We start from the raw sequence: 26,483 nt of genomic DNA, 5'->3' as shown, positions 1-26,483 counted from the left end.
TGACATCTTTGTATCTGATTAAAATACAGTAGCTGCATTGCTATAAAAGGGTCCAAACCATCATTTTCTTCCCTTTTCTTGTACATGTTTTTTTCCCCTAAAGTTAGTTTCTGTGGTCTTCACAGGTGAAAGTCATAAATCAGTCTGAAATGTTGACAGCTGCATAAAAACAGCTTCTGACTTAAGTCTTTTCTACTGTATTTGAGATGTAAAATGCAAGTGATATGCTACAAATTTGCTTAGCGTTATGTGCCAGAATTTACTGGCACATAATACAGACATATAATACAGAGGTAATGTAGAGTACTGTAAAAATATGCAGGCATATTTAAGTGAACATCAAACTGTGGCATAAATGAAAAGGAAAAAAATTCTTACATCACAGAAACAAAACAAACGGACATATTTTTTTGTCTTGTAACAACTAAGATGTCAAAATAGATAGGTTGTTGAGGAAATGTCTTCCTTTAATAGATGAGATGGGATTAAAACAACTGTGAAGTACTGCTGTGGGTATGCTGAGAAAACAGGCTGCAAGCCTGTTATTCCCTAAAGTAAAACTTTTTATGGTCATATTTTTGGGAATTGGAGAAAGAAATGTTGGTGCCCAGAGTAGTGTGTAAAGAGATGGATGAAATACTCGGCTTGCTCTTCAGTTTTATTATGGTATAGAAGTTTGTTTGTTTTACTTGAACACAGAGAGGAGTAGATAAACAGAGACAATGTTTTGGCTTTAGTTTCTTTGGGTTTTTTAAGTATAAATGTTTAGTTTTTGGGAAGCAGTTTTAACTTTTTGTTTGTTTTGCTTTATGGCACAACAAGCAAATTGATGTTTGATACTAATGCTCGTGTTATAAATATCACCGTTATTGGTAGTTGATGTATTTTTAGTATGAAATATTGACCACCCAGTGTTTGCCCAGTTACAGCTATGTGGATATATATCTACCTGTCTGAGAGAATACAGATGATGAAGCGTTTACGAGGGTTATCAAGTTACCAGGATTTATTACCTGGTGAAGAGATTGTTTCAATGGCCTAATGAGTATTAAATATAAAAGTATTAAAGAGGGAGGCTGGGGAGGGGGGACAAGGGAAAGATTCCTTATTTGGAGAGTGTCACAGTATAAATGGTGTTCCCCGAGTATACATTTACATGTACGTTGGAGCTCATTAAAATTGTTAATTTCAGAGGAAAGTTCATCATTCTTGCTTTATTAATAACAGGCCAATACAGTTTTCCATGCTCACTTGAGGCTTCTGTTGATGTCTGTAGCTACTTAGAGTGTGCCTAGAATGCAGAATCAGGTCCACTTGAAATACTTTGTATATAAATTAAGTTGCTTTGCTTCATTTAATTGGCTGATTTGGCTTTGTTGCACTAGTACAAATCCACTGATAATATGGAATTTTTCTGAATTAACACTAGAATACCTGGCACCAAATTTTAACCTTAGATTTAGCAGCCTTGTGCAGAGTTATGGTTTTAGTAATCCATGTTTTGTAACGAGACAAGAAAAATGTGGTACGATGAATTCCTTCAATAAGTACTAGCCAAAAAAGGCTTTTATTTTAGACTGATCATAAATGCTTCAGCGGTGGAAAAATTTTTCAAATTTTTAAAAAATTATCCTTATTTGAAAGAGATGATAATTCACTGGAAAACATATATCTAGTTCTACCAGGTGCAGATGCACTATAGCAAGAAAAAAGTGTAATGTTTCAATAAATTTATTTCTTCATTTTCTCCAAAATATGTGTAAAACCCAAGAAGTTTTAGAAAAAGTTAATTAGATACTTCACTTTCTGTATGGGCTACCTATTTTCTTCCTCAGTGTTAGAGGGTATCACATTGCAAAATAATGGTTATAGGCTGATTAATAATAGGTGCCACCGTTTTCATTATATCAAAATTGTCCACCCATCCTCTTCCCTCAGAGGAATAACAGATGATTAGTCAGCCTCTAAAATTTTGATAAATGTTTGCCTGGTATCTAAAATTGCATGGTTATTTCCACTGAGGGAACCTTGGAACGTAAGACATGAATCAATACTACTTAAAAAGCCTATGTGTGTGCTACCTTTACAGTTACATAGTTGGCCTATGGTAATTTTTTCCTTCTGCATGCCTCTAGAAAATACTTTTATCAAACCCCATAATTCAACCTTTGAAGCGTAACTTCTTGTTTCTGCAAAAAGATCGTTGCACATGGGTTTTCTCTTTATGTATAAAGAGAAAGTTTCTACCCAGAAAGTCTTCTTTTCTATATCTGGGTTAAAATCTCTTTAGTTCCAAAGTACACAGTTACAGATTTTATTGTCAAGCTAAAGCCTTCCCATTCTCTACAATGGCATAATAAATACCTTTTTCTCCTTTAGAGATCTTTTAATAATTTGACTCTTTAACTGAAAATATTTATTTCTTCTCTATAAAATACTCCAGAAAAGAAAACCACATGTAGAAGAGCAGTGAAATAGTCTGTGCTTGTTTAATCATTTACTTACATTTGTAATTCGGCAAAGCTCACAGAATTGTTTTTGGACGTGCACAGACGCAGCAGTGCTGTATAGCACTGTGTCCCAGGCCTGTGTGCAGCCGATACGGAAGTAATCAGCAGTGGAAAACAATGACCCTCCTGCGTGCACTGTGTGACCGTAAGTTCTCATGCCCAAAGAAAGGCAAAGTGCCCTGTCAGTCTCTCAGGGCAGAGTGAACTCCCCAAAGGCTGTTAAATCCTGGTTTGAACTGAGGACTGTGCTTGTTTTATATTGTATAACCACTAGTAGCTCACTTTTTTCCCCACATATTGATGAAAAATACTGCTAGAATCTGAAGTTTGATAAAAGACAAGGAGTTATTTATTTAACATCATTGTGGTGTCTGCAAATTTGTATGAAATTTGTTACTTTATATCAAGTGCATTACAGTAGAGGTAGCAAGAAAGTGATAAAGCAGTGTACAAACAGTTGTTTGAACTGTTTTCACCAGTTATACAGTTGTACTTTTTCCCCCCTCTAAACCACAATAGTGAAGCAATGTCTTATTTGGTATGTTTATGAATCAAGTGCTGGGCACAGTTAGTAATTACTTTTTATTTTTGTTTGCTGCTTTTCTAGGTTTCTTGCTGTTACGCAGTTTTCTCCTACTCACGCCAGAAAAGCCTTTCCTTGCTTTGATGAGCCCATCTACAAGGCCACTTTCAAAATCAGTATCAGACATCAAGCAACTTACTTGTCTTTGTCCAACATGCCAGTTGAAACTTCTGTTTTTGAAGAAGATGGATGGGTTACAGATCACTTTTCACAGACCCCTCTTATGTCCACGTATTACCTAGCTTGGGCAGTGTGCAATTTTACATACCGGGAAACTGTCACCAAGAGTGGAGTAGTTGTAAGTATTTCTAATATATCAAACACATTTCACTACTTTGAAAATCCTCACTTTTTACAGGGGATCATACCATCAAGTACTTGAAGTATTTTCTTGATTAGCATTTCTAAAATTTGCTAGTCTATTTAATGATGGTGTGTATTGTTTGTGACCTTTTCTGGAGGTTTGTCTCAAGTTTTTGGTTTGTCTTGGGCTTTTCGTAACTGCTTAACTTAGTAGGTGTGGTTGTCTGACGAAATTTTAAGCTTTTAAATATGCCATTTCACTTCACTTTGGTTTTCTTGGGAAGTTTTGTCTTGTTTTTCCTGTAGCCTTTTCAATACCAGTGTTCATGAGACTATTTATTAAAAGAAAGCAGTAGTACTGAGTTAAGAAAGTAGTAGGGTTTCCAGTCTCCTTCCTTCAGTACTGACATGTTCTATGGTTTGCTGTGTGCTAGCTCAGGAGGCTGATACAGTAATCTCTATCTTAGATCTCTTGCTCAGAAGCAGGACTTTGCAACCTACCTGCTTCCTGAGGTTGATGGAAGCACTAATTTTCTGAAGCCATTGTTTCCTAATATGGCATGGTTCCGGGAGTTATACTATGACCTTTGTTTATGTCAGTTTTGGTTTTGTGTACAAATATCAAGCTCAAAACTGTATAACAAGCCAAAACATACCTGAGAAATGCTGTCAGCTTAATAGAATATTCCACAGAGCTGTCATCTTGATTTTTCAGGTGAACATACAGAGAAATTCTTCCTTCTTAGTTACTGTGAATAACAAAACAGAGCTAGTTCTGGAAGCAGAGGACTAGACAGCAGTTTGATCTGTGCACCTGAGCAAAGGGATGTTCACCTTATAGTTTTGCAAATGCTGTATGACTTTGTCCTGTAGCGTGGGGGCATGAGGAAGGCCTGCAGGCTGATCATATTGGGAAACAAATCCTTAAACACTTTGAGCCAGCCTAAGCATTGTGTTGCTGTGGAGGGAGCTGATCCCATCTTCTCTGAACCAAAGGTATTCTTTACCTTCCTTGTACCAGCCTTCACCTCTGTACAGCCATATGATCTGGCTGAAAACTGACCTGAAAAATAAATGAAAATGTGGTCAGTTTTCAACCAAAACACATCTCTAATCCAGTTTTTTTTTTATGCAAATGTCAGAGCCCTAGCATGGATTTAAGGTTGTGCTGATGGAAGGTGGACCCAGGAAACCCCTCTGCATTGGCATCTCTCATTTAGGCCATACTGAAGGGGTCAGCAAATAAGTCTTGTTTTTGTCACTGAAACAGCTGCATAGGACACTGGGGGTCTTTCACTCCTCTTCAGCCTTTTCATACCATGACTGGCAGACTATGACATTACTCTCTGGCCCCACAAAAGGAGGAAGCGTGACTAGGAAGTGGTTCTTTGAGGTGCTTTAACCTATGAGTACAAGGATATGGGAACTGCCAAGGCCATGCTTGCAATCCTCATGTTACCTTCGATGGCTGAAAGGCTTAGAGTTTGTGGTTTGGATTTTTGGTGGGGTTTTGGGGTTATTTATTGTGGTCAACCCATGACATGTATTTATTTATTTATTTTTCTGGGTTGTTTCTCTTGTCAGTACAGTGGGTTAATTTAGAAAAGGAACTCAAAAGTGCCAAGGTAAAGAAATAAGGAAGGAGAAGTGGATGCCTGGTTCTTAGTCTTGCTTCCAGCAGATTAAATATTTGTACGATTTCTATTGCTCTTGGGATGAGAAACTGGTTGCCTCTGACTTTGTAATACTCATAGAATCATAGAATGGTTTGGGTTGGAAGGGACCAGAAAGACCATCTAGTTCCAGCCCCCCCTACCATGGGCAGCGACAATTTCCACTAGATCAGGTTGCTCAAAAGCCCCATCCAACCTGTCCTTAAGCACATCTACAGATGGGGTGTTCACAGCTTTTGTGGGCAACCCATTCAAGTGTCTCACCACCCTTACAGTAAAGAATTTCTTCGTAATATCTAATCATACCCTCTTTCAGTTTGAAACTGTTACTCCTCGTCCTATCACTACACTCACTGATAAGGAAGAGTGTTCACTGGCCTGGCAGAACAGGGTAGAGGTATCAGGCTGTTTCTCACTTGTTTTCAACTGGTATGGGAACAGGCTTCAATTCAGGTAGGATTTAATAATTTTCATTGTAATGTTCTTCACCTGGTGAATGATTTAGCCTGAAGCTAAGAATGCCTGCTAGTTTTCGACTTTAGAAAACACTGAGGGCTCTAATATGGAAGTTGTTTGATGTATACTCTGGTAGGTAGGTGTCGTGTTCCTTCGGCTCTAATATAGAGTAATGCTTGCAAGTTTTTGCTACATAATGCTACCTTGTTATCTCACTCTGAAGTGTCTTGGGCACATCGGAGAACCAGCTGCAAGCACTTTGGCTTTCAACATTAGTGTCAGCAACTGTATGAAACGTGGGGGATGGACCTTAGGACCATCGTTAGTTTGAAACATAAAACCTACTTTCTCTTTAACTAATTTTCTTGTAGTGTTGTTCAGAGCTCATATCCTGCAGACTTTTGCTGCTTGAATATGTTTGGTAACCTGAAGACAGAGGCACATTCGTGCCTTATAGATACCAGTTGATAACTTTCTGCCGCTCTTGTGTCTGGAAAAACTGGTCTCATGACTTCAGGTTTAACACAGATCTGAAGAGAAAATCCAAGTATTTTTTTGTTAGGAATTTGTGGCTACTAGAGCTTGGTAGTTATGCTTGACTCTCTTGATTCAGCGCATGTAGGACATACGTATATACTCCACCAACTTGATAGTATCACTTTACAGAATTATGTCAACAATTATGCAAATTAGTATGTTAATCTTTGCAAGGACTTGAAGACCAAAAGCCTACGTAGATTGAGAGAGTTTGAGGTTGTTTGGTTAGTCTAGAGTTTTAGCTCTTGTTTTTCATAATATACCTCTGTGACAGGGACATTACTGCCCAAGAATACCAGAACAGTTCACGCTGGGTTATTGGTTAAATATATCCTGCTATTTTTCAGTCCATTTGGGATCTGATCATCTTTAATCATGGTTCAGTTTTGTTGGAAGAGTATTTTTTAAGGTATGAACTCACAACGAGCACTTTAGTTCAGAACTGTGTCCTTTCAGATGAATTGCTGAGGTAATCCATCTCTTTGAGTCTCTTATGTTGCAGTACCAGGAGTTCATGGACACTACTGGCTGAATTTGAAAATAGCTGAATCCTTGCACATGCAATTTTCAACTTCTTGGTTTCCTTCAAAGCTGCTTTTTCATTAAAATACAGTTACTCCCATGGCAGTTAATATAAATGTATAATAAGAGTAAGTTTGCTTCTGAAAATGAATGGATTTTCAGGAAAATTAAAAAACCTTCAATTGAAGCATCATGATAAGCAATTTCTTGCATTGGTGAATCTTTCTTCAATTCAATTAAGGCAATATATATTTATTTTTTAGACATATTGTAGACATCTAAAAGGCTTCACACTGCATATACTTTTGCTTTTCTTTTGGCACGTCCCTAAACCTGGTTTTGATTCACAAAACATTTGGGGGCAGGGGGCCGTCCTTTCAAATTTTGACAGCTTGCTAATGATTAAAATCTCACCTCTTTTCCAGCTGACCAGTATTAATAAAATGCTGTGGTTAAGAGTGTATAAACTCTGAGAAGAACAGAATTAACTGTGAGATTAAAAGCAGATTTGTTCCTCAAAACTGCTTAACTGTTAGCTGTTCAGTTTTTCAAAGACCTCAAAATTAGTTAAAACCTAAGTGTGACATTCAGTACAAGTCAAGTTATAAATAGAAACTGACTTTTGGAAAGCTTAGGTAGCCAATCAAAACAGTAGTTTTCCCATATCCTGTATAATTCTTGGAGACATGAAGATGTTCTATATTTCATACACTAAAATTAATTTAGAATTAAGACAAACAGTTATCTTCTAGGAGCACAGCTCAGGGGACGTAAATCATTAGCATAACTCTTTAGTCCATATGGATCTGATCAGAGTAGGTAATTTAAAAGCAGAACTGCCTTTTCTGTATGCATTACAGATATATAATATGTTTTTTAGATTAATCTGGGATTACAGGAAATCACTGCAACTGCTTTTGTCTTTGGGCAGGGGCTTTGTTTATGTGGAAAGGGTTGTAGTGCAGTCATCTATGTTGCTGTGGTCTAGGGAGCAGTATAGTTCTACCAGGGTAGTGCCTGAGGTAATGTGGTATTGAGAGAGGAGGGATACCTTTACAAGCAAGCTTAGCTGATCATTGTATGGCTCTAGCAGGTGTGAGCTGTAGTTGGTGAAAATCATGGGATCTGTGTCATCTTTGCACAGTATGATAATCCAGAAAACACCACGTACCTCCATGTATTTGCTTGGTTCTACTCTTACGTTGCATTTCCTAATCATACCTCTTATATATATTCTTTCTCAATAATTCTTGAAAGGAAAACATTGCTGGCTGAATTGTATTGTATGTTACATCATCTCTGTGTCTCTTTCTTTCATTGTTGTCTTTATCTGTGGTTTCAATTCACCAGGCCTTTTCCTACTACTGTTGCTTTATTTTTTCCCCTGTTTGGATTAATTTTTACGGTACTTCATGTTTAGCTGTGCTTCTGTTCTTCAAAGCCTCTGTTTCTCATTCCTTTGTCAGGTGAACATGGAAACTCACTATATCCTGCATGGCTTTTCACTGTCTCGTAAGTTATTTTAATTCCTTTTTTTCCCTGCTAATTCTTTCTCTTTTCAGTTAGTGGAAGGAGTGGGCACTCAGGGACAAAGAACAGTGTATCAATTGAGATGAACATAGTGCTGGAAAGAGATGTCTTGGGGTGATTCCCAGTCTACCATTCTTTTTTGCTGTGGATGGGATGTGAAGATAGGTATGGAAATAAAATGCCAACTGGCAGCTTTGAAGTGTTTCTCTTGTCAGGGGGAGTATCTGCTAAAAAAAAAGTGCGTGGAAAGGAGTGGAATCAGGAGGAATTCTGGGTGCAGGGGTTTAAAGAGACAAGTGCAGACAGTGCCAGAGCAGATGGGAATGAGCAGCTGTGAAAGAAAGTGGCTATCTGGCTGGGTGGTGGTGAGTGGGAGGAGGAATGTGGATGGAACACAGTGCCTTAAGAAGAATTTTGTGTGATTTCACGTTTCCTACTCCTGCTTCTATTCCAAAATGGTTGCAGCATGTGCTGCAGGGCTGCCTGACAGCAGCTGGGTCAGCTGCTCAGGGCGGGACCTCCGCTGTCTGACTGAGCCCCTGTGCATTCCATTTTGAAGAGACCACTACAAGCTGGTATGTCTTGCTTTCAGCAGTATTAAACATTACTGTAGAGTCATCACTGCGGAGTAATTTGCCATAATACAGAAAAAGACCTTGAGGCTAAGGAAGTTCTTATGATAAGAATCATACCACAATAAGGCCAACCTTTATTGCACTGCTTTTATTTTGTTATTACTTTATCTAAGATGTAATTAGAGATCACAAGCTCCTGATTAAAGATCTTACTTCAATACTTTGCAGTACATTTAAGTCTTATTCTGGCCAATCAGGAGGAGCTCTAATAATTTGGCTAAAGGAAAATAAGATAATTACTGTTTCCATAGTGCTCTCTGGCTTAAAGATAGCCTGCATAAATGTCCTGGCACTGAATTACCTCAAGCATGTGCTTGGGGGCTCACTTGCTTTGGCTCAGTATCACACAAAAAGGTATAGTGGTCTCAAAAATGGGATCCATGCAGTAATAGTTGCTTGATTCTGCACAAGTGAAAAATAATTTTTATCCAGGAAGGGCTAGTGAACAGAGTCAAATAAGCAGACTTAGATCAGAATTGGTGCATGTCCAACAGCTCATGTTGGTTTAGTTTCAGCACCATGGGAGACCATGGTTTTATCCATGTCTTTAAGACAGGATGACTGGAAGTAGTATAGTGTTTCTAGCAATCCATGAGATGCTGGGCAGCTGTGCTGGGCATTCCCTCATCTGCAGTGTGGGGGTCAGTCTGAGGAGACTAACAAGCTGACTTTTATAAATAGTCTAAAAAAAAGAAAAAAACCCAGGTTGAACACCAAAATACCTTTTTTCCCAGCGAGTTTTGTCATTTGTTAGTTCCTAGAAACTGATATTTTCATTTTTTTCTTTCTAAAATAATAACCATGTTTTGTGCAGTTCATTCTGTAGGTTTTAGAAAATTATTTGAAAAATGTATTAATATTTTTATTTAATAGGAATGACCTCAAAACCAGGCAATTTGTCTCAGCTAATGACAACCTGGATTAAAGGCCTAAGGCTCTTCCTTAGGCCCTCTCTTCAGCTGCTGGTTAGTGACTGCCAGCAAAGTCTCTTCATCAGTTATTATTTATTAATCAGTATGGAAGCAATTATACATGAGATAATTCTTGTGGGTGAGCATATTGGTTACAGCAGAATGAATAAGCTATCAAAAGTAGGATTAGTCCTCAATTAAAATTAAGTTTTCTTCCTCCGCAGCCTGAATTTAGTACAGCTCCAGAGTTGTGCTCTACTTTCAAAGCCCAGCAAAGTAACTTTTGTTAGCCCATCACTTACCACTGGGAGGCCACACGTGTATCTGATAGACAGGTAACAGCTAACACAGGAAACACCAGGCATATTTCTGAAGCCTATGCAGACTTGTAATGTTTAATCTTTATGTGTTCTCAAATGTCATAGTGATATGACGATGCCCATTCATTTTTGGTCTTTATTACAAATGTCCCAGTCTTACCTTCCCCAGAATAGTTTTCATCAAACAGTTAAAAAAAAAAAATGCATGTTACAAAGAATGTGTTGGGAAGTACGTGATTATGTTGAGCTAGAAAAGCACACACACACATATGAACGTGGATAGGTGTGTTTGTGCTTTCTTTTACTTGTATGAAATTTTCTTTGTAGTAACAACAAAGGCTGGTTCTACAAGTATCTTTTACTCAGTTCAGTACTTACTATTGTGAATTATTTTAGTTATGTGGGAAACTGTAATGAAATACAATAATAATCCAAAGAAATCGTAGCCTTTTCAGATTGACCACATCAGTATTTGTTTATCCATTCTGCTTCAGGTTTATATATTGAAAATGACTTCTAGTTTATTAATTTTTAAATACTATAGCTACAAAATGTGCTACAAACAAACAAAACCCTATGTGATCAGCATCCATGCTAAACTGAATATGCCAGGGAATCTGTTAAAAACATAAATTGCAAACTTGCAATCCATTGTTATTGATTTCTGGTTGAATTTGCAAGTCGAATATGCTAGGAAAACACTGAACATGCATTGTGCTTACTACTTTAAAAAAATTCTCTCCGTCAGCACTTGTAGTACATGCTGTATTTAAATGTGATATTTGTTTTATTAACATAAGTGCCCGGCTGCAGTCTGCAAATAATACTATTGAATTGAAAGACTTGAGTTTGGGAACATTGTTTTGTTTTGGTTTTGGCTAGGAAGATCACCTGTAAGTATCTGGGGGCAGTGGTGTACTTCGTATGTAGTAACCAGAAGACTGTCAAAAAGCAAAATCAGTTTCTTAATTTGTGGCTATTTTGTAGGTTTATAGCTTGCCTGCATTAATAGTGAGGAGAATGAGAGAGGCAGAACATGTGATTCTTGGCCTGATGGTTGTCAGAACAGCATCCTAATCGTAATTCTGTACATTCAGGAACAGTTCAGCCTGTAGTTGCTTCATCTGAGGTCTCTGCTGGCTAATGAAAAGAAAGAAAGGTCTGAGACTCTTAGTACTTTCCACTCCTTCCCAGCTATTTGCCCAGAGTAAAGTAGTGTGAAGTGTCTGCAGTTCCTCCCATTTTCAGCATTACAAGTAGGGGAAAGAGTGAGATGTAAAGGAGAGACTATCTTTCCTTTTCCTTTCGTGTGCTAATGAGCATATGCTTAGTAGTATGTACTGTGACAATACAACTCACAGTAAAGACTGAACACCCGAGCTGTGCTCTGCTGTTTGTACTATGTTGTTTCATGTCTCCTTATGCCTCTTATATTCTGCTGTCATATTTGACTTCATTAACTTATTTGTTATGATCTCTGTCCTTGTCATCGACATGAATTCTGCTTTCTGGCTATTAACATGTTTCCATAAGAGTCATGCTCTTGCTATAAAAGCAAAAACAAGTGCCACATAATCTGTAGGAGGTATCTTACTCCAGAACAACGTAAAGGTTAACACTTTCCTGCACTAGCCTGAACATCTGTCAGTCAAAGCAGTGTTATCCTGTATACCTACTGTAGTAACTGCACAATGTGCAGTGAAAATGGATTACTGAGGCAGGTGACTTAGTTGACATCCAGTTGAGTGACAGATAACACTATTCTTGAGGGAGGAGAGTGATGTGTACTTTTATTTGTTTATAGACTTGTGTCTCCTCCAGGGTTTAGCTAAGTTTTAATCATATTTTTCATACAGGAACAAGAAACTTAGCCTGTTTTTATAGCCAGTGGTAGGAAAGTAACCACTATTTTCAGAGATTCATACCTGTTGGGAGCCCAATCCCTCCTTTTCTGACAATCAGGTGTCTGTAATGTTCACCCTTTAGACTTGCCTTTACTTTTTAGTTTTAGTGTTGGAAAACCTGCACAAATGCCATCTTATTTTTGCCTTTGTCCCAGTACTTTTTGCTGCCTGGAGGTTTATGGTGTTTACCCCTGTTTTTACAAGTAGAGAACCTAGTCAATTTGATTTTCTACTAAGGTGTCTGTAGAGTTGACAAAGCTCTTTTGTTCTTCCGATGGGGTTCTTTCACACTTCAGGTACCTCTTCTGAAGATTTTTCTAATCATGTGGCAGAATGGAATGAGAGGCTGGAAAGCAGTGCCTTGGAAAGGGAGCTGGAGGTCCTGGTCAACAGGAAGTTGAATATGATTCAGCAGTGCCCTGGCAGCCAGGAGGGCCAACCATGTCCTGGTGGCATCAGGCAAAGCATCGCCAGCTGGTCAAGGCAGGTGATTGTCCCACTCTGCTCTGCTGTTGGGTGCCACAATATAAAACAGACATTAAGCTCTTAGAAAATGTCCAAAGGAGGGCCATGAGGATGGTGAAGGGTTTGGAGGGGAAGCCTTATGAAGAGTAGCTGAGGTCACTTGGTTTGTTCAGTCTGGAGAAGAGGAGACTGAGGGGAAACCTCATTGCAGTCTTCAGCATCTTCACTGGGGGAAGCAGAGGGGCAGGCACTGGTCTCTTCACTCTTGTGACCAGTGACAGGACTTGAGGAAATGGCATGAAGCTGAGTCAGGGGAGGTTTAGGTTACATATCAGGAGAAAGTTTTTCACCCCGAGTGTGCTTGAGCACTGGGACAGGCTTCTCAGGAAAGTGGTCACAGCACCAAGTCTGTCTGAGTTCAAGAAGCATTTGGATGCTCTCAGACACATCCTGTGTCTTGGGGTGTCTTGCCTAAGGCCAGGAATTGGACTCTTTGATCCTGATGGGTCCCTTTCAATTCAGCATGTTCTATGATTCTATAAATGTGCTTTCCAGGGTCTAGCCTGGCTTCTCACAACTTTCCCTGCTACTCTGCAAGGGTGTTGTTTGCACAGGGAATAGCCAGGGTGACTGACCGCCTTGCAGGCAATGCTCTCATTCTTTAAGTTTATTCCATCTCGTAGCGGTTGCTGTGGCTGTCCAACTGCTCAAGCTCAGCACGTGACCCCATCCCCTGGCACCCCTCTCATGCAATGAGGTGAGGGAAGGTGGCAGAGAACCAACTTTGTTGGCCTGCTTCCACTGAATGGTACCCCTAGGAGATCCTTTGCTGCTCCTGCCTGGGAGCTTTCTGGCTGCTGCATGCTGTTGAGACATAGCAAGAGCAGTCAGAAATGAGAACTGAGCCTGTTATCTTTGTATTTGGAACAGCATAATTTGAAAGCAGATTATGTTTTTCTTTGAAGAGTAAATGACCTAAAGTATATTAAAAAAAGTTATCCCACAGTGGATTATCATGAAAAATATTTAGCCATGCATTTTTTTTCACAGCATGCAGTGGCGCTGTGGGGCAATGTGGGACAAAATGAGAAGATTAATATTTTATTTATTTGAAATTGCTGGGGGGGGGATGGGATAAGAAGCAAAGGGTGTTTATTAGCATTTACCTCTGGGAGTATCCACACTTTCTTCCCTCCTGAGAGCAGTGATAGTTTGGTAGTCACAGCAGCTTGGAACCTCAATTAAGAGTTTGTATCCTCAGGACAACAAGTGGTACCTTAGTTAATAAAGATAAAAGAAGAGGAGAATAAAAGGTGGAAGAAATAAAAAGTGGAGAAGGAAAAAGAGAAGTGAATTCCTATGGAAGAATTTCGAAGAAAGAAGTATACCTACTGAATCATTTGCATACCATGTTTTCCAATCCCCTGGCTAAATAAATTGCACTCCATGGTTGAACAACAGTACATCATGCTGTGTTTTGTTTTACTGAAAAGTGTTCCTATATGTTTAAAATTTGATAATGTTGTTGTAAGCTTATAGTTGCCCTTGAAGTACCAGGGGAAAAAAGGGAAACTGATTTATACCTGGTGTAAAAGTTTGATAGTTTTTTGTCTGATAGATATACGTCTGTTTTTTAGATAGGAGCCCAAATGGGAATGCCAATGAGTGATAACATGTACTGCTTCATTTAAAGTCATATGTATGAATGCATATGCATTCATAAAATAAATACGTGGAATATATGTATTATATAAATATATATATTTATTTATACATATAAATAAATACTTATAAAATAATATATTTTTTTTGCCACTGCTGCATCAGAGAAGATGTGTTTTTGGTTTTTTCCCCCCAGACTAAAGGAATAATTCTCTGCGTGTTACTGAACTTCTGCTAACTGGGTTTGGAGGATGGAAAGGGATTGAATCCCAAACTTGGTTTTCTTCTCATCATTAACCTTTGTTTTTGATTCCTTAGCAATCCATATATTTTAAATATGCAGTTCTAGGGAAAGAGAACATAGTGGTCACAGGGAATATATAATTTATTTCAGTCCACAGTACTTTCACTATATCACCTTTCTGTGATAAGCACCACCAAAGGTAGTGGTAACATTCTGCCCTTCTTTGGAAGCCTGTTATCATCCTGTGCTCTGGTTGTATTTGATCTTTATTGTGAGTTGCTGTTTTACCTGTGCAATGTGGAGTGGTGGTTTGTACTTGTTTTCTATTTAACTGTCTTTAGAGCTTTTTAACGTTTATTCTTGAGCCAAAACCATTAGGTTTGAACTGGAAATTTAGACAGTTAATATGAGCAGTTCTAAGACTGTATTAAGGTTTCTACTAAAAAATACTACATCTGTTGTTAAAGTTAATAGGCTCCAAGAGAGCAGAAATATGAATTCCTTGGGAATATGATATCTTGATGTAGAAAAAAGAAGTTTGAAACTTTTCCTTGTGTCTCTGTATTGCTTGGCTTATGATGATCCACAAAGGACCTGTCATTCAGAGTTGCTGTGTGAAGTGTCATAAGGTTTGTCTGCCGAGTGACAGTACATACAAGTAACTTACATTAACTTCTGGCCACAGGAAACATGTGAGGCATACAGAGGAGATAGGGTGGTAGCTTAGAGTTAACCTAGTGCAAACCTTTTCAAAACAGTGATGTGTAAAGCATGAAGAGGCTTGAGAAAGTGAAACGGGATGAAGAAAACTTGGGATTCCTTGCTATGAAACAACTTTGAAATGCCCAACTAGCTTGGTATGTGAGAGCTGCTTGAGCAGCAGAAAAAGTTCAGTGAAAGCGTAATTTAGGTATGGAAATGAGGATATGTGATTTGCATGGTTACAATAGGGCATATTATAACATTTGTCTTTACTACAAAATACTTTGATGAATCACACATGACTAGGAATGATTATACTATCATGAAGTACTGTGAGGATAAAAAGGATCCATGAATCATAGTGCAGCTGGTAGTGTAGACTTGCATGGTTTCACAGTTCTGTTATTCACGGGTTGATGGCTAAGAAGAAATATTCTGAGTACTGTTTTTATGTACATTTTTGCTTTAGCAGCATTTGAAGTGTTTAAATATGTATAATTATACAATCTGTTCCCTAACTGAACTCACCAGTACAATGATACCTTGCAGTACCTACATGAGTAAGTCCAGAAACGAACAAAACTGATTTCCCTTGCAGAAGCTATCTGTCCTGAAAGATGCTTCCTCTCAACTGCAGATGGGATTTACTGATGCTGGGATGTTTTCATTAAGCTGAACCATTGTAGTAATTACAATTAACATTTACAAGTTGAAGTGGTTTTCCATATTTATTGAGCTCTGTCACCTGAACTTGGACAAGCTCCCCTCTATCTAACAACCTTTAACCACAGATTTTCATGTCCTTTCTTCTTTGTTGTCTGCTTTGTGACATCTAGTTACTTCAGACTCACTGTCTTTTAGGTCCAAGGACTCGTATGCTTTTTATTCAGCAGACCAAGTTCAAATAGGACTACTGTACCATAGGTTGCATTTTAACATTGTGGGTAAAGCAGTGTAGCTGAAAGCTGCTACTGAACAGATTTGTGTCATCCTTCCCCCTCCCTTGCCTGCACACTTTTGCTGTATTGTTTCTGTTAAATCTAGTGATCTATGGCTGGACAGTAAGCCTGTTCACTGCAATAATCCAAATGGAAACTAACAAAAAAATTTAATAACCTTTTGACTGAACCATCTCATCCAGTGTGTGGATAGTCCGTGGATCTAATTTGAGAGGAGGAGGGAATGTGTGACTGTCCTTTTCTGTGACATGCCATCGTAACTGTAGAGTAAGAACAATATAAAATTCTCTATGAGTTTTTTGCCATTCTTGATGACTTGTGGAGGTGTCACTCTTTCACATCCAAGCTGCTGTCGTTATTACTCAGGTGAAGAAGTTAATGCCAGTGCTTGGTATGTGTGAATTACAAATGAGATCCTTCAGACGAGTGAGATGATGTTACCGTTTCTCTATATGAACCTCACCTTCCTGATTATTAAGAATCCATTATCAGTTATTTCCCGGAGTCTGGCTGTGTTGGTCACTATAGCTGGAGGAAAAAGTCATGTGTTATCCACAAGGAAGAGGCACTGTTCAAGGGACCCAGAGCCAGAGCTGGCCTTCAAATCATGTTAATCTACTGACATATTTTGTTTCCCAGTACTTAGAAAAAACCACAACATACCTAATGTAAGAACAGCCACAGAGGAAAATATTTTACTGTATCCTGTATGGAGAGCAGTTTAGAGATGACAACCAGTGGATTATTACTCCTAGACTCCTGTTGTCAGTGACCCTGACCTGGAGTTATACATGGACCAATAGTTTAGTATCTACCAAAGGACCTGTGAATGTACATTATCCATGTTGGAAGCTGTTGCATTTTGTGCTCTCTGACAATTGGTGGCAACAAGATCTGTATTTTACTTACATGTCTTGTTTGCTTAAATGCATTTATTCCACATTTTCATTGGCCGCTCTCTTCTTTTTCTGTAATGATCAGTGACTGGTAGTTCTTCATTTGCTTTTGTGTACCAGTCCTGATTCTATAGATGGTTTAGCTGTCCTTTTTCAGAACTCAAAAGTACTTAATCTCTCCTTGTATGGGATTCACTTCCCATCTCTTCTTATTTTTATCACCTTTCTCTGTGCCTTTTAAGTTCTCCAATGCTTGTTTGAAACACTGAGCAAAAGAGAGGGGTGGTGCCACAACTGCCTAGAGTGCTCAAAGTTTATATGCTTGAGCTTGTTCTGTGGCATAATAATGTTTTGGGTTTTATTCTTTCCTTAAACAGTTGTAACTTTGTGTTTGCCTATTGAATATCTGCTGAACACTGAGTTGACATTTTCGGAGAGCTGTCCACAGTGACTCCAAGAGTTCTTCCCTGACCTATAGCTAATTTAGACTATTACTATGTCTGCATAGTTAAGGTTATTTTTTCCTGTTTACCTTTCTTTGCACTTACTGATGTTGAATTTCTTCTGCTGTTTTACCAACCAGCTACTTGGTGATGTGAGATTCACCAGCAGCATTTTGTACATGTGACTATTCTGAATAATTCTGTGCAGACTGCACAGTTTTCTGCTTATTTGTTCTTGTCAGTTCTGGACACATTCCTTACTGCTTGTCTCTGCTGGTGTGGCAGAAGTGTTCATGACTAACAAGAAAATGGCAGTTGCATGTTCTGTTTTGTGGCAGGGAACTTTGATGGAACTCTACCAAAAAGTTTTGCTGAAAAAGATTCTTATAGTGTGACCATATATATGCCTAAACAGGTGAACAGAGAATATGAAGGCTATTGCTGGAAGTCATGGGTGTAATTATGGTTCAGGTCACTGCTGTGAGAGAAATCTAGTAACATTAGCAATTGCTGTGGTGAGATTGACCATCATCTTTAGCTCTTCTGAGTGCATTTTAGTCAGTGTATCTGTTTTGGAATATTACGAAACCCTCTTGAGGTTCTATTAACACTGTTGAACAGACTACCATTGCCTCACAGTGGAGGTACAGATACTCTTTGGTATACAATCATGCACAACATAGAGACCCGTAGAACCTGAAATGCAACTAAAGTGTCTGCTTTATGAAGCATCACTCTAACCATAAGCTATAATGTTTTGACTGTAATTCTGTTACATTTGTTTTCTGAATAAATCTTTGGAAATTTAATATTCCACTTTATTTCAAGAGGAATGTATTGTCCCTGATGACATTAAGTACTTCGGTTTTGTTTTGGTCAGAAACAGGATTAAGGCAACCTTGATTCAATACTAGCAAACTAAGAATGGCAAGTTCAGCTGGTGAATTGATAAAAAAGTCAGTTATATGCACATCCCTGGTGCGATGCTAACACATTTAAAGGCTAAGTACCATAACACTGGGAAGATTTGTTTCTTCTTTATGTTTCTATTTTTCCTTATTTTTATGGAATGCTAGTAATCTACAAATAAAACAAGGTGAATGCAAAAAAAAATGTAAAAATTATAGATCTGATATGTGGAAAATTGCTTTTCCATTGTTTGCTCTATTTTTTATCTAAACATCCAAGGCTGCAGTGACAGGAAGATAATTTCTCAATGGGAAGCATATTAGAGCCATGAATGAAACATCATATCATTGTTTGAAAGCCTGTCTACTCTAGAGGAGGACAGCTAGTGATGTATTTAACTGATCTTTATATAGCTGGACAATGCCAAATATACAGCTTCTTTGGGAACTCCAAAATGGAAAATGTTGGACTTTCCATACCTGAACTTTTAATTTGAAAGAGACTGTCTGTGGTATTGTACCATTTTCTGCTCATCAGCATTCAGCTACACTGCAGGATAGAGTAAAAATACAGAAGCATAAGAAAAAGATAAAAGGAGACTGTGAGCAGAAAAGATAAATGACTTTGCTGTCAGTGCCATATAATGAAAATCAAATCAGTGCTTGGCAACGCACAATTGCCCAGTATGGTTAACCCCAGACAGTGTTTTAAATAAAACACATTGTTTTTTTATTTTATTCTTTTATTTATATAAAGATAAATTACTTTGTTATTAGTTGGTTGGAGGGGAAGTAGATGTCCTGGTTCTGTGAAATCATGAGTATGATTTACATGTTTAGTGCTCTCTCAGTCATTGGCTTTTCCAATAATGGAATTTTGTTATTGCCAAAGTAAGGATGTAAAAACCCCTGTTAGATTGCTTGGGCTGGGTATCAAAATGATTCTGCACATAGGGTATGTTCACCTTAGTATGAAGCAATTATTTGTTTGATAATGCACTCAAAAGATACCTAGGAGTTAATGAGCTGCTGGGCTCAGTGTTAGTGTGCTCACCATTGCTCACAGTCTTTGCTGACCTGGCAGGCATTGGCTGGGGAGGATTGTCCTGTGTGACTCCTTTCAGTAGATGCTGTGTTACTGAGCTGCCATCTTCCACCAGCTCTGACAATACTGGCGATGGTGATGACTGGAGGTGGCGATTCCCAGTGGGGCCTGCTAACCACTCTCTGTGGTTTTATACCTTTGTGTTGGTGTTTGCTTCTTGAACTCCTGAGCTAGTTATGATGTTTTGATAATCTTAGGCTCTGTCATTTTCTTGGTTTTATCTGCCTCCAGACTTTCTTGTAGCTCTTTTTCAGCTGTAGTTATACAACTAGGCAGTACCAGAGCTGGACCTTGACATGCAGGCCACTGACCCTCAGGGTAGTGAAAAAAGAGTTACCACTGACAGTTATAGACTATAGTGGGGGTATCTACATGATCAGGTTACATGGTAATTGAAAGTAGTAGTGGTAAAAAAAATAGTTTTGGCAAACTTATAATTTTCATTTTATCAAAAGAAATAATAAAAGTATCTTTTCTGTTTTATTTTCAAACAATATTAATGTTTCAAGAATTTTCTGAAATGGAATTCATTTTAGAATATGCCTATACTGGAATCAAAACGCAAAAAGGAATCCACAACAACTTTGAAAGACTTTTGCAAACTTGCATTTTGTTCCCGATTGGATGTGACAATGTATTTTTAATGAAATCTTGAACATCTGCAAACTGTTTGCAAGCCGGAATTTTCTTTTTGAATAGCTGACTGTGGAATCACAGACTGTATAATCATGGATGCTGTGTATTTATATTACTATATTGCATGTATTTGCAATAGAGTAATATAATAATCACAATAATAGCAATAATGAAATCCCTTCTCTCTGAGTTAAAATTCAACATTCTGGATAGCATTTCATACTAGTATAGTGTCCTATTGGCTGGTTTTCATGACTGAAAATGACTGCAAATGACCTGCAAACATCTCGTAGAGTTAAAAATACACTTGCTTTCTGGGTTGTTCCTCTCCAGCTTCTTCATTTCAGTAAATGAATCTTGGAATCCACAAGTGTACAGGAAACTTCTGAACCAGAGCTTTTTTTTCTTTTCAGATTAGGTTACAATATACAAACCGATTGGGAGCTCTGCTTTTGTGTGCACAGCAGAAATGACAGTAAAAATTAACATTCAAATATGAGTAGTTTCTTAGGATCTTGAATGTGCTTTGAAGAGTGTGCAAATGCATCAGTGAAACTTGGGTCAGAGAAGGTCATTAGAGCAGCCTTTGCTGCTGCTTCAGGGTCTGTGTTTTGGTGTCCAGATACAGAAAATAATGGGGAAGAATGTGGAGAACAATAGCTGTTCAGCTGACTTACAGCTATTACACAGCTCATATTTGACCCCATTCCTTTGTTAGTGTAAAACAAATGAAGCACATCTGTTCTTTTTAGGGAGAGGTGAGTAATTCTCAGTGGAGTACAGTGCAAGTACTGCAAGTACAGCATGAGGATCCCTTAATGGGATCTGGAATGGAGAGTGGGATAGCAATATCAGCAGAGCATCGTGTCCCAGGTCATTTGCTGTGTTGTTAAGTCAAGGTTTATTAGATCAGACACAGCTCTGCCTTTGCCATACATGTGTCTCTGAGCAATGCTGGACTGTAAAGCCCAGCAATGCTGGTGCGCCTGCTAGCTGTTCTATGTTACGCTCTGCTACCAAGAGGAGCTCTCCTCACAAGCATGATCCAGACTGCTGATGAAGTTGCTCACATCTCCATGTGTCTTCTTCAAAAGCTTACTGTTTTCTGAGCTCACCACCTACAGGCCTGCAATGATCTTGTTGTTAGTTTGGGTTTCTTTTTTGCGAGTAATGAGGCCCTTTCATTTTGTTAGGAAAAACCCCAGAGGTGAAATTCTCTCATGATTGTTTAACATCATCTCTGTCTTCTGAACTTCCTTATTTTTTTTCATGAGCAAGCTGGGCAATGGTCAAATGCAACTGTAAAAGTCAGAAAACCTGTTTGGATGTGTAAGTGCAATGCATGGAGGTGCTTGAGAACAGCATCTGGCTGGGTAGTGTTTGGGAGTCCCTGAAGTACAGCAGCTGAAGGCTGGCTGTTTTGTAGCCTTAATCCCTTGGGGTGCTGTCAATGAGATTGATTGGTCCTTGAACGAGGGAACATTTTAAGCTTTGGCCTTCCATTTAAGGAGTCAATCAGCACTGTGAGCATGCAATCTGGCAACAATGCTTCTCCCTGGGATTTCTTTCTTCTTTCCTCATCTTTTTTTTTTTTTTTCCCCCTTTGCTCTACCTAATAGAAAATAACATTTTTGAAGATCCTCATGGGAAAAGTGTAGTAGATATTTTAGAGGCAGTAGCCTCTACTTGAGAGCTTTAGGTGAAACTGGCAGCAGAATGTTAGTCATTGATATTTAAACAAATGTTTTTCTAAGAAACTTCAGGTAGCGTTTTCCTTCACAGACTGATCTGAAGACCATCTACTTTTAATTATTTTCATTTTCTTAGCCTAGCTCCTTCAGTCCCCTTCCAGATCCTCTTGACATTAGTGACAGTTTGCCTCTTAGGGAAATGAAGTTTTCAAGCTCAGGGATTCCAGTCCTCACTGATACTTTGTTGCACATAATTAAGAGTACACAAGCTATATGACATAATCTTCTATTGTCCTGCCAACAACACCCAAGCACCAGAAACTTTGGAAAAAAGGAGGATATTTGAGGTCCTGTTCTGATATCCTAAACCTAGAGAAACCTTCCTTGCAAAGTTCTTTTTTATCCGTTATGGTGTTTATATCCTGTGGAAGCTTCCAAAAGATTTGCATTTTCTTGTGTTAGTATGTGCTAAAGTGCACAAATGCTCTTGCTGCCCATGCACTGTTGATATTGCCATAGTAATTGTTCTTAATGCTTGTTAATATGAAGAACTTTCAGTTGTAGACACAGTTTATGCTGTGGGTAGAGATACGGCGAGAGCAAATAAAGGCTTCCATTTTAAAAGTTTACCTTGCTGTGCAGTCAGGGCATGTCTCATGAGAGGGAATGCTATCTTAGACTCTAAGAAGTGCTAAAAAGAGAAAGACTAATGAAGCTGTTATATTGATGTGAATGTCAACTGGAAGTTAAGCAGGGGAATAGCTTTCTTCATCAGCTAGGAAAAGGGAAGGAAGGACTGTTCAAAAAACGGCGATCTGCTCCCCTGTCAGCAAAGGACCATACCTGTGCAGTCTGTTTTATTATGCTAGGAACTGAAGTAATGATTGTGGTAAAAATGTTTCTGTCTTCGTATTTCCATAATTAACATGCTATTTAGGATTTAAACCTTTAATGGGAGTTCTGTTTTGCCTGCGTTATGACCACTGTGCTTGATACCCACGTTTCAGAAAATTTTCTCTTCTTTCCATCTTTCCATAATCCATTGGACCCTGTTGTTGCTTTGTCCTGGTGAGCTTCCTGGGGAAGGAATTGCCTTGACTTTTTTTGTAAGCAGGGGTTTTAACTCTCTTTATTCTTGGAAGTGATCCTGTTCTAAACATGCTCTATTAATCTAATGCTAACCAGCGCATTGATATGAATGAAGAAATCAGCTTTCACCAAATTGTTTTGCTTTAGGAAACTTGTGTGATATTCATCTAGATCTAGTTTAATCTCAGCTGGTTAGTTGACTGACTGGCTGTTAAGATGTAAACCAGATGCTGTGTTTGAACTGTGACTGATGAGAAAGCATTGTTAGCAAATTGACCTTTTCCATAGGCAGGCAGAGGATATCACAGATTAACTCACATGTTCCTGATAGGAACTATGTCCTGAGTAGTGGAAGTTTTAAGACGAGGAAAGTAATTTGAATGACAAAATATGCAAAGATATTTTTTCATAATCATAAGCATCTAAGCATTTCATATATTGGAAGGGATTTGATTAATAACCCTGCAGTTAAAAATTTCATAGTATTTTATTTAATTGAAACAATTCACATATTAATGTGTGTTCTGTGGATTAAAACCAGCATGCTTCAGAGTCTTCTTATCCCATTTGTATATGTCAGAGTACTTGAATTTTGCAGCTTCTTCTGTCCTAAGGTGCAAAAACCTCTGTTTGGCAGTTCAGATTTTTTGTGTATATATAATCTGCCGCTTCTCATCTATATCTCTGCTGGCTAATGCTTAGGTGGTTAAGCACGGTGATTCCTTGTTGCGGCCTTGATCTTTCTCAGATGGGAGTCTTGAAATAGGATTAATATTCTAATTAATTCAACCCTTCTATTTTGCGTTCTCTATAATTGTAGTTTGCCTTTGGATTTTTTTTTCTCTTTTGGTTCTCATGTTTTACACTGAGACTGGTGTTCTCAGAAGGGGGCTGGAATCCTTCCAGTTGAAGATATTAATGATAGATGGCAGCCTCTTTCCTAATATGTCTTCTTTGTCTGAAGTGCTCATTCTGTCCATGGTTTTGTCAGGGGCTAGTTGAGCAAAAGCGTTTGAATATTATCAGCACCTTTAGCTTTTTTTTTCATTTTTCTATTGTTCTGTCAGTTTGGAGGTTTTTAAAAACATTTGAAATATTAGTTGAGAGTCAGAATCAGAGCTTTTAATGAAGCTTTTTAGTGGATTTTAGTGTGTCCATACAAAAAATTTGATTTCTTGTTTCCTTATTTCATGGTTTATGGTTTTTGTTTTCACTGACCTAATTGTTTGTCTCTTTCCTCAGACAAGATTTTAGCCTGAAGGAGCTCTCACTGTTAATATGGTTGCTACTCTTATTGCTGTAACCTGTTTTTGGTTGTGATATGAATTTTATGCCAGTCAGAGCACAAAATTTCCCGCGGGCATATTTTTCTCCCTCCTGAGGGCTAAGTACAGTTTTTCACAAAGTATTGTGGGCTCAATCCAGCACAATGCAGACTTGTCTACAAAGTGCTCAGTTTCCTCAATGCCAACAAGTTTTAAAGGGTACTTTAAAACTCAGAACCTTACAGCACTAATCTGTTTGCCTTGCGAACAGTTTTGCTATTAAGTTTACATGTAGCTCACAAGATACTTTTTTGTGTCCCTCTTGCTGATTGCTGCTATTGTAAGCTGTGCTTTGAGTGAATGCGTTTGAGCTCACAGGTGAGCTGTGCTTCTGCTTTGCTTTTTTTGGTTCTCTTTATTTACCACAGATTTATTTTTTTTTCTTAATACTGTAAGCATGATAAGTATGATGAAATGTATACCTACCAGACTATGGTTTCCACTATGGTTGTGCTGAATTTATGTGAAACTTGAAAGTACTGACATGCCCTTGCAGTCATCCTTGAATTGTCATGTACAATCTGTCTCTACTATCTCCCCACAGCTTTGTTATGGTCTAGACAAGTACATCACTTTACTTATTAGCTATTTTTTAGGGGACCACTTTGTTGACATGCCTTAAAATAATTACTTTTAAGTGAATAATAAAAAAACCTATGCCTTTAAGCAAAGCTAAATAGTCTCAGCATGGTTGCTACTTTACAAAAGGTGTTATTATGGGAGTGCGATGGTTACTCTTACACGAGTCAATGTGAGGAACCTCAGTTTTCAGAATGTCTTCTAAGTTAAGCAATTTCAGGGGTACGAGTCTATAGTATGGAATAAAGTTTGGGTCTAGTTTTTGAAAAACATGTTGTGACTGAGGAACCTGAAAACAGGATTTTTTTTTTTTTTTCTATTTGTAATGGAAAAGGTGCTGTTTTCCAGAAAATGTGTTTTAGGAATAGTAATTTGATGATTTATTATGAAAAGATGACTTATCAGTTTGGCACAGTGAGGATATTCAAGTTCTATTTCTGGCTCTTTTTCAGATTTCCTTCCTGATATTAAGCCCATCTTTCTGCATCTTTCATTTATAAAATGAAGATGATAACAGTTCATTTTCCTCATGTTTTACCTTTTACTCTTTAGACAGGAAGATTGAGAATAACAAACATCTCTTGCGCGTATTTGTGTAGTCAACTAAGCACAGAGGAACTTTGTTGTCATATTGAGTCTCTAGATGCTGCCAAAATATAAATCAGCAGTTACAATGTTTTCATATTATCATTTCAAATGGAATCACTGGAAGGTAACATCTGTGCGCTTGTGACAGAGCAGTCTCTAGCTAGGTAAAATCAGGCATGCTGTAAAGCTGCTAAACATTGTAGGTCACTTGTTAGCACTTTCTTTAAACTTGTGTACTTCTATAACTTTTTTAAAGTCCAAAAGTAGGGAAATATCATTTATGAATGATGTGTGGTGTGAATGCTTTGCCTATAAAATAGCCAGTAAATAGTACTTGAAATAAGAGAACTCAATCCAATCCCAATCCAATCAAAGGAATTGGTGTTAACCAATCGGTGTTAACCCTGGGAATTGGTGTTAACTGGTTAATTGGTGTTAACCCTGGGAATACATCTGCTGCAGATTTTTTTTCTGGAGGAAAAAGCCATTCCCATATCATATTACCTCTGGGGTTGCCATACAGAGTTTGTATGTGTGATAGGTAAATAATGTAAATCTTTGTGCTTTATTTCTTAAAGCTATGCTGATTTTTCACCTTCTACAAAGAACTGGCAGGAGCTTTAACCACTGGGAATTTCAACAGTTTAGGCACTGAATTACCTACAATAGCACTTCAGAAGAACTTGAACCTTCCTCCTAGGCTGAAGTTCTGTAATAACTGAAATTTATCTGTAACCAGTCTGTCATGGTCCTCTCTTCTCTCCACAAATGTTTTTTCTTACTATCTAGCACTGAACTGATGGGTGTCCAGATGAGGAAGCTGGGTTGCCTGGACACTACCCATCTGGTTGGCATAGTTAGCTGACTCATCTGGCTGACAGGTTGCTGTGAGAAGAGATGAACTCTAGTGCTGGTGTAATAGGAGAGTCGAGACTGAATGACTGAGTATATGGCGGTGAGATCGTGGCTGTCTTGGCTGGCTGAAATGGCTATGAAATGGTGTCTGTAATTACATTTGCTCTACATTAGTTGTTAACATGTTCACTTTTTGTCTCTGAGCCATTTCAACAAGATGATACAGATTCTAAGTGCTCTAAATTAATCTTAATGGCACTGTGGTCAGTGACATAGTCAGTATTTTATTGTATGCTAGTTGAGCACTGGTTGGATTTATATGTAAGTGCAGCTCATTAACTTTCCAAAGTATTTTATGATCTCAAGTTAGAAATTGTAGCATGTCTGCATGACAGTTTTTCCTCCTGGTAGAATACATTGTTGCACCTTTGACTGGAGCAGTCACATTTGTT

The 26,483-nt window shown here is 38.2% G+C and overlaps 1 protein-coding gene across 1 annotated transcript in view; it reads left to right on the top strand.

Moving 5' to 3' along the window:
* The first annotated feature begins 1,530 nt into the window (after positions 1 to 1,530).
* The window catches only part of TRHDE (thyrotropin releasing hormone degrading enzyme), a 196,948-nt gene continuing 171,995 nt past the window's right edge, over positions 1,531 to 26,483 (top strand). The window contains exons 1-2 of the mRNA XM_029963508.1: positions 1,531 to 1,547; positions 3,118 to 3,391. Of these exons, the coding sequence (XP_029819368.1) occupies positions 1,531 to 1,547; positions 3,118 to 3,391 (291 nt within the window). The remainder of the gene's footprint in view (positions 1,548 to 3,117; positions 3,392 to 26,483) is intronic.

This window comes from Manacus vitellinus, unplaced genomic scaffold, assembly GCF_001715985.3.
Source record: "Manacus vitellinus isolate BGI_N305 unplaced genomic scaffold, ASM171598v3 scaffold_5_pilon, whole genome shotgun sequence".
NCBI classification, from domain to species: Eukaryota; Metazoa; Chordata; class Aves; order Passeriformes; family Pipridae; genus Manacus; species Manacus vitellinus.
Note: the sequence above shows the minus strand (reverse complement) of the source record. Positions and strands in the feature narration are given on the sequence as shown.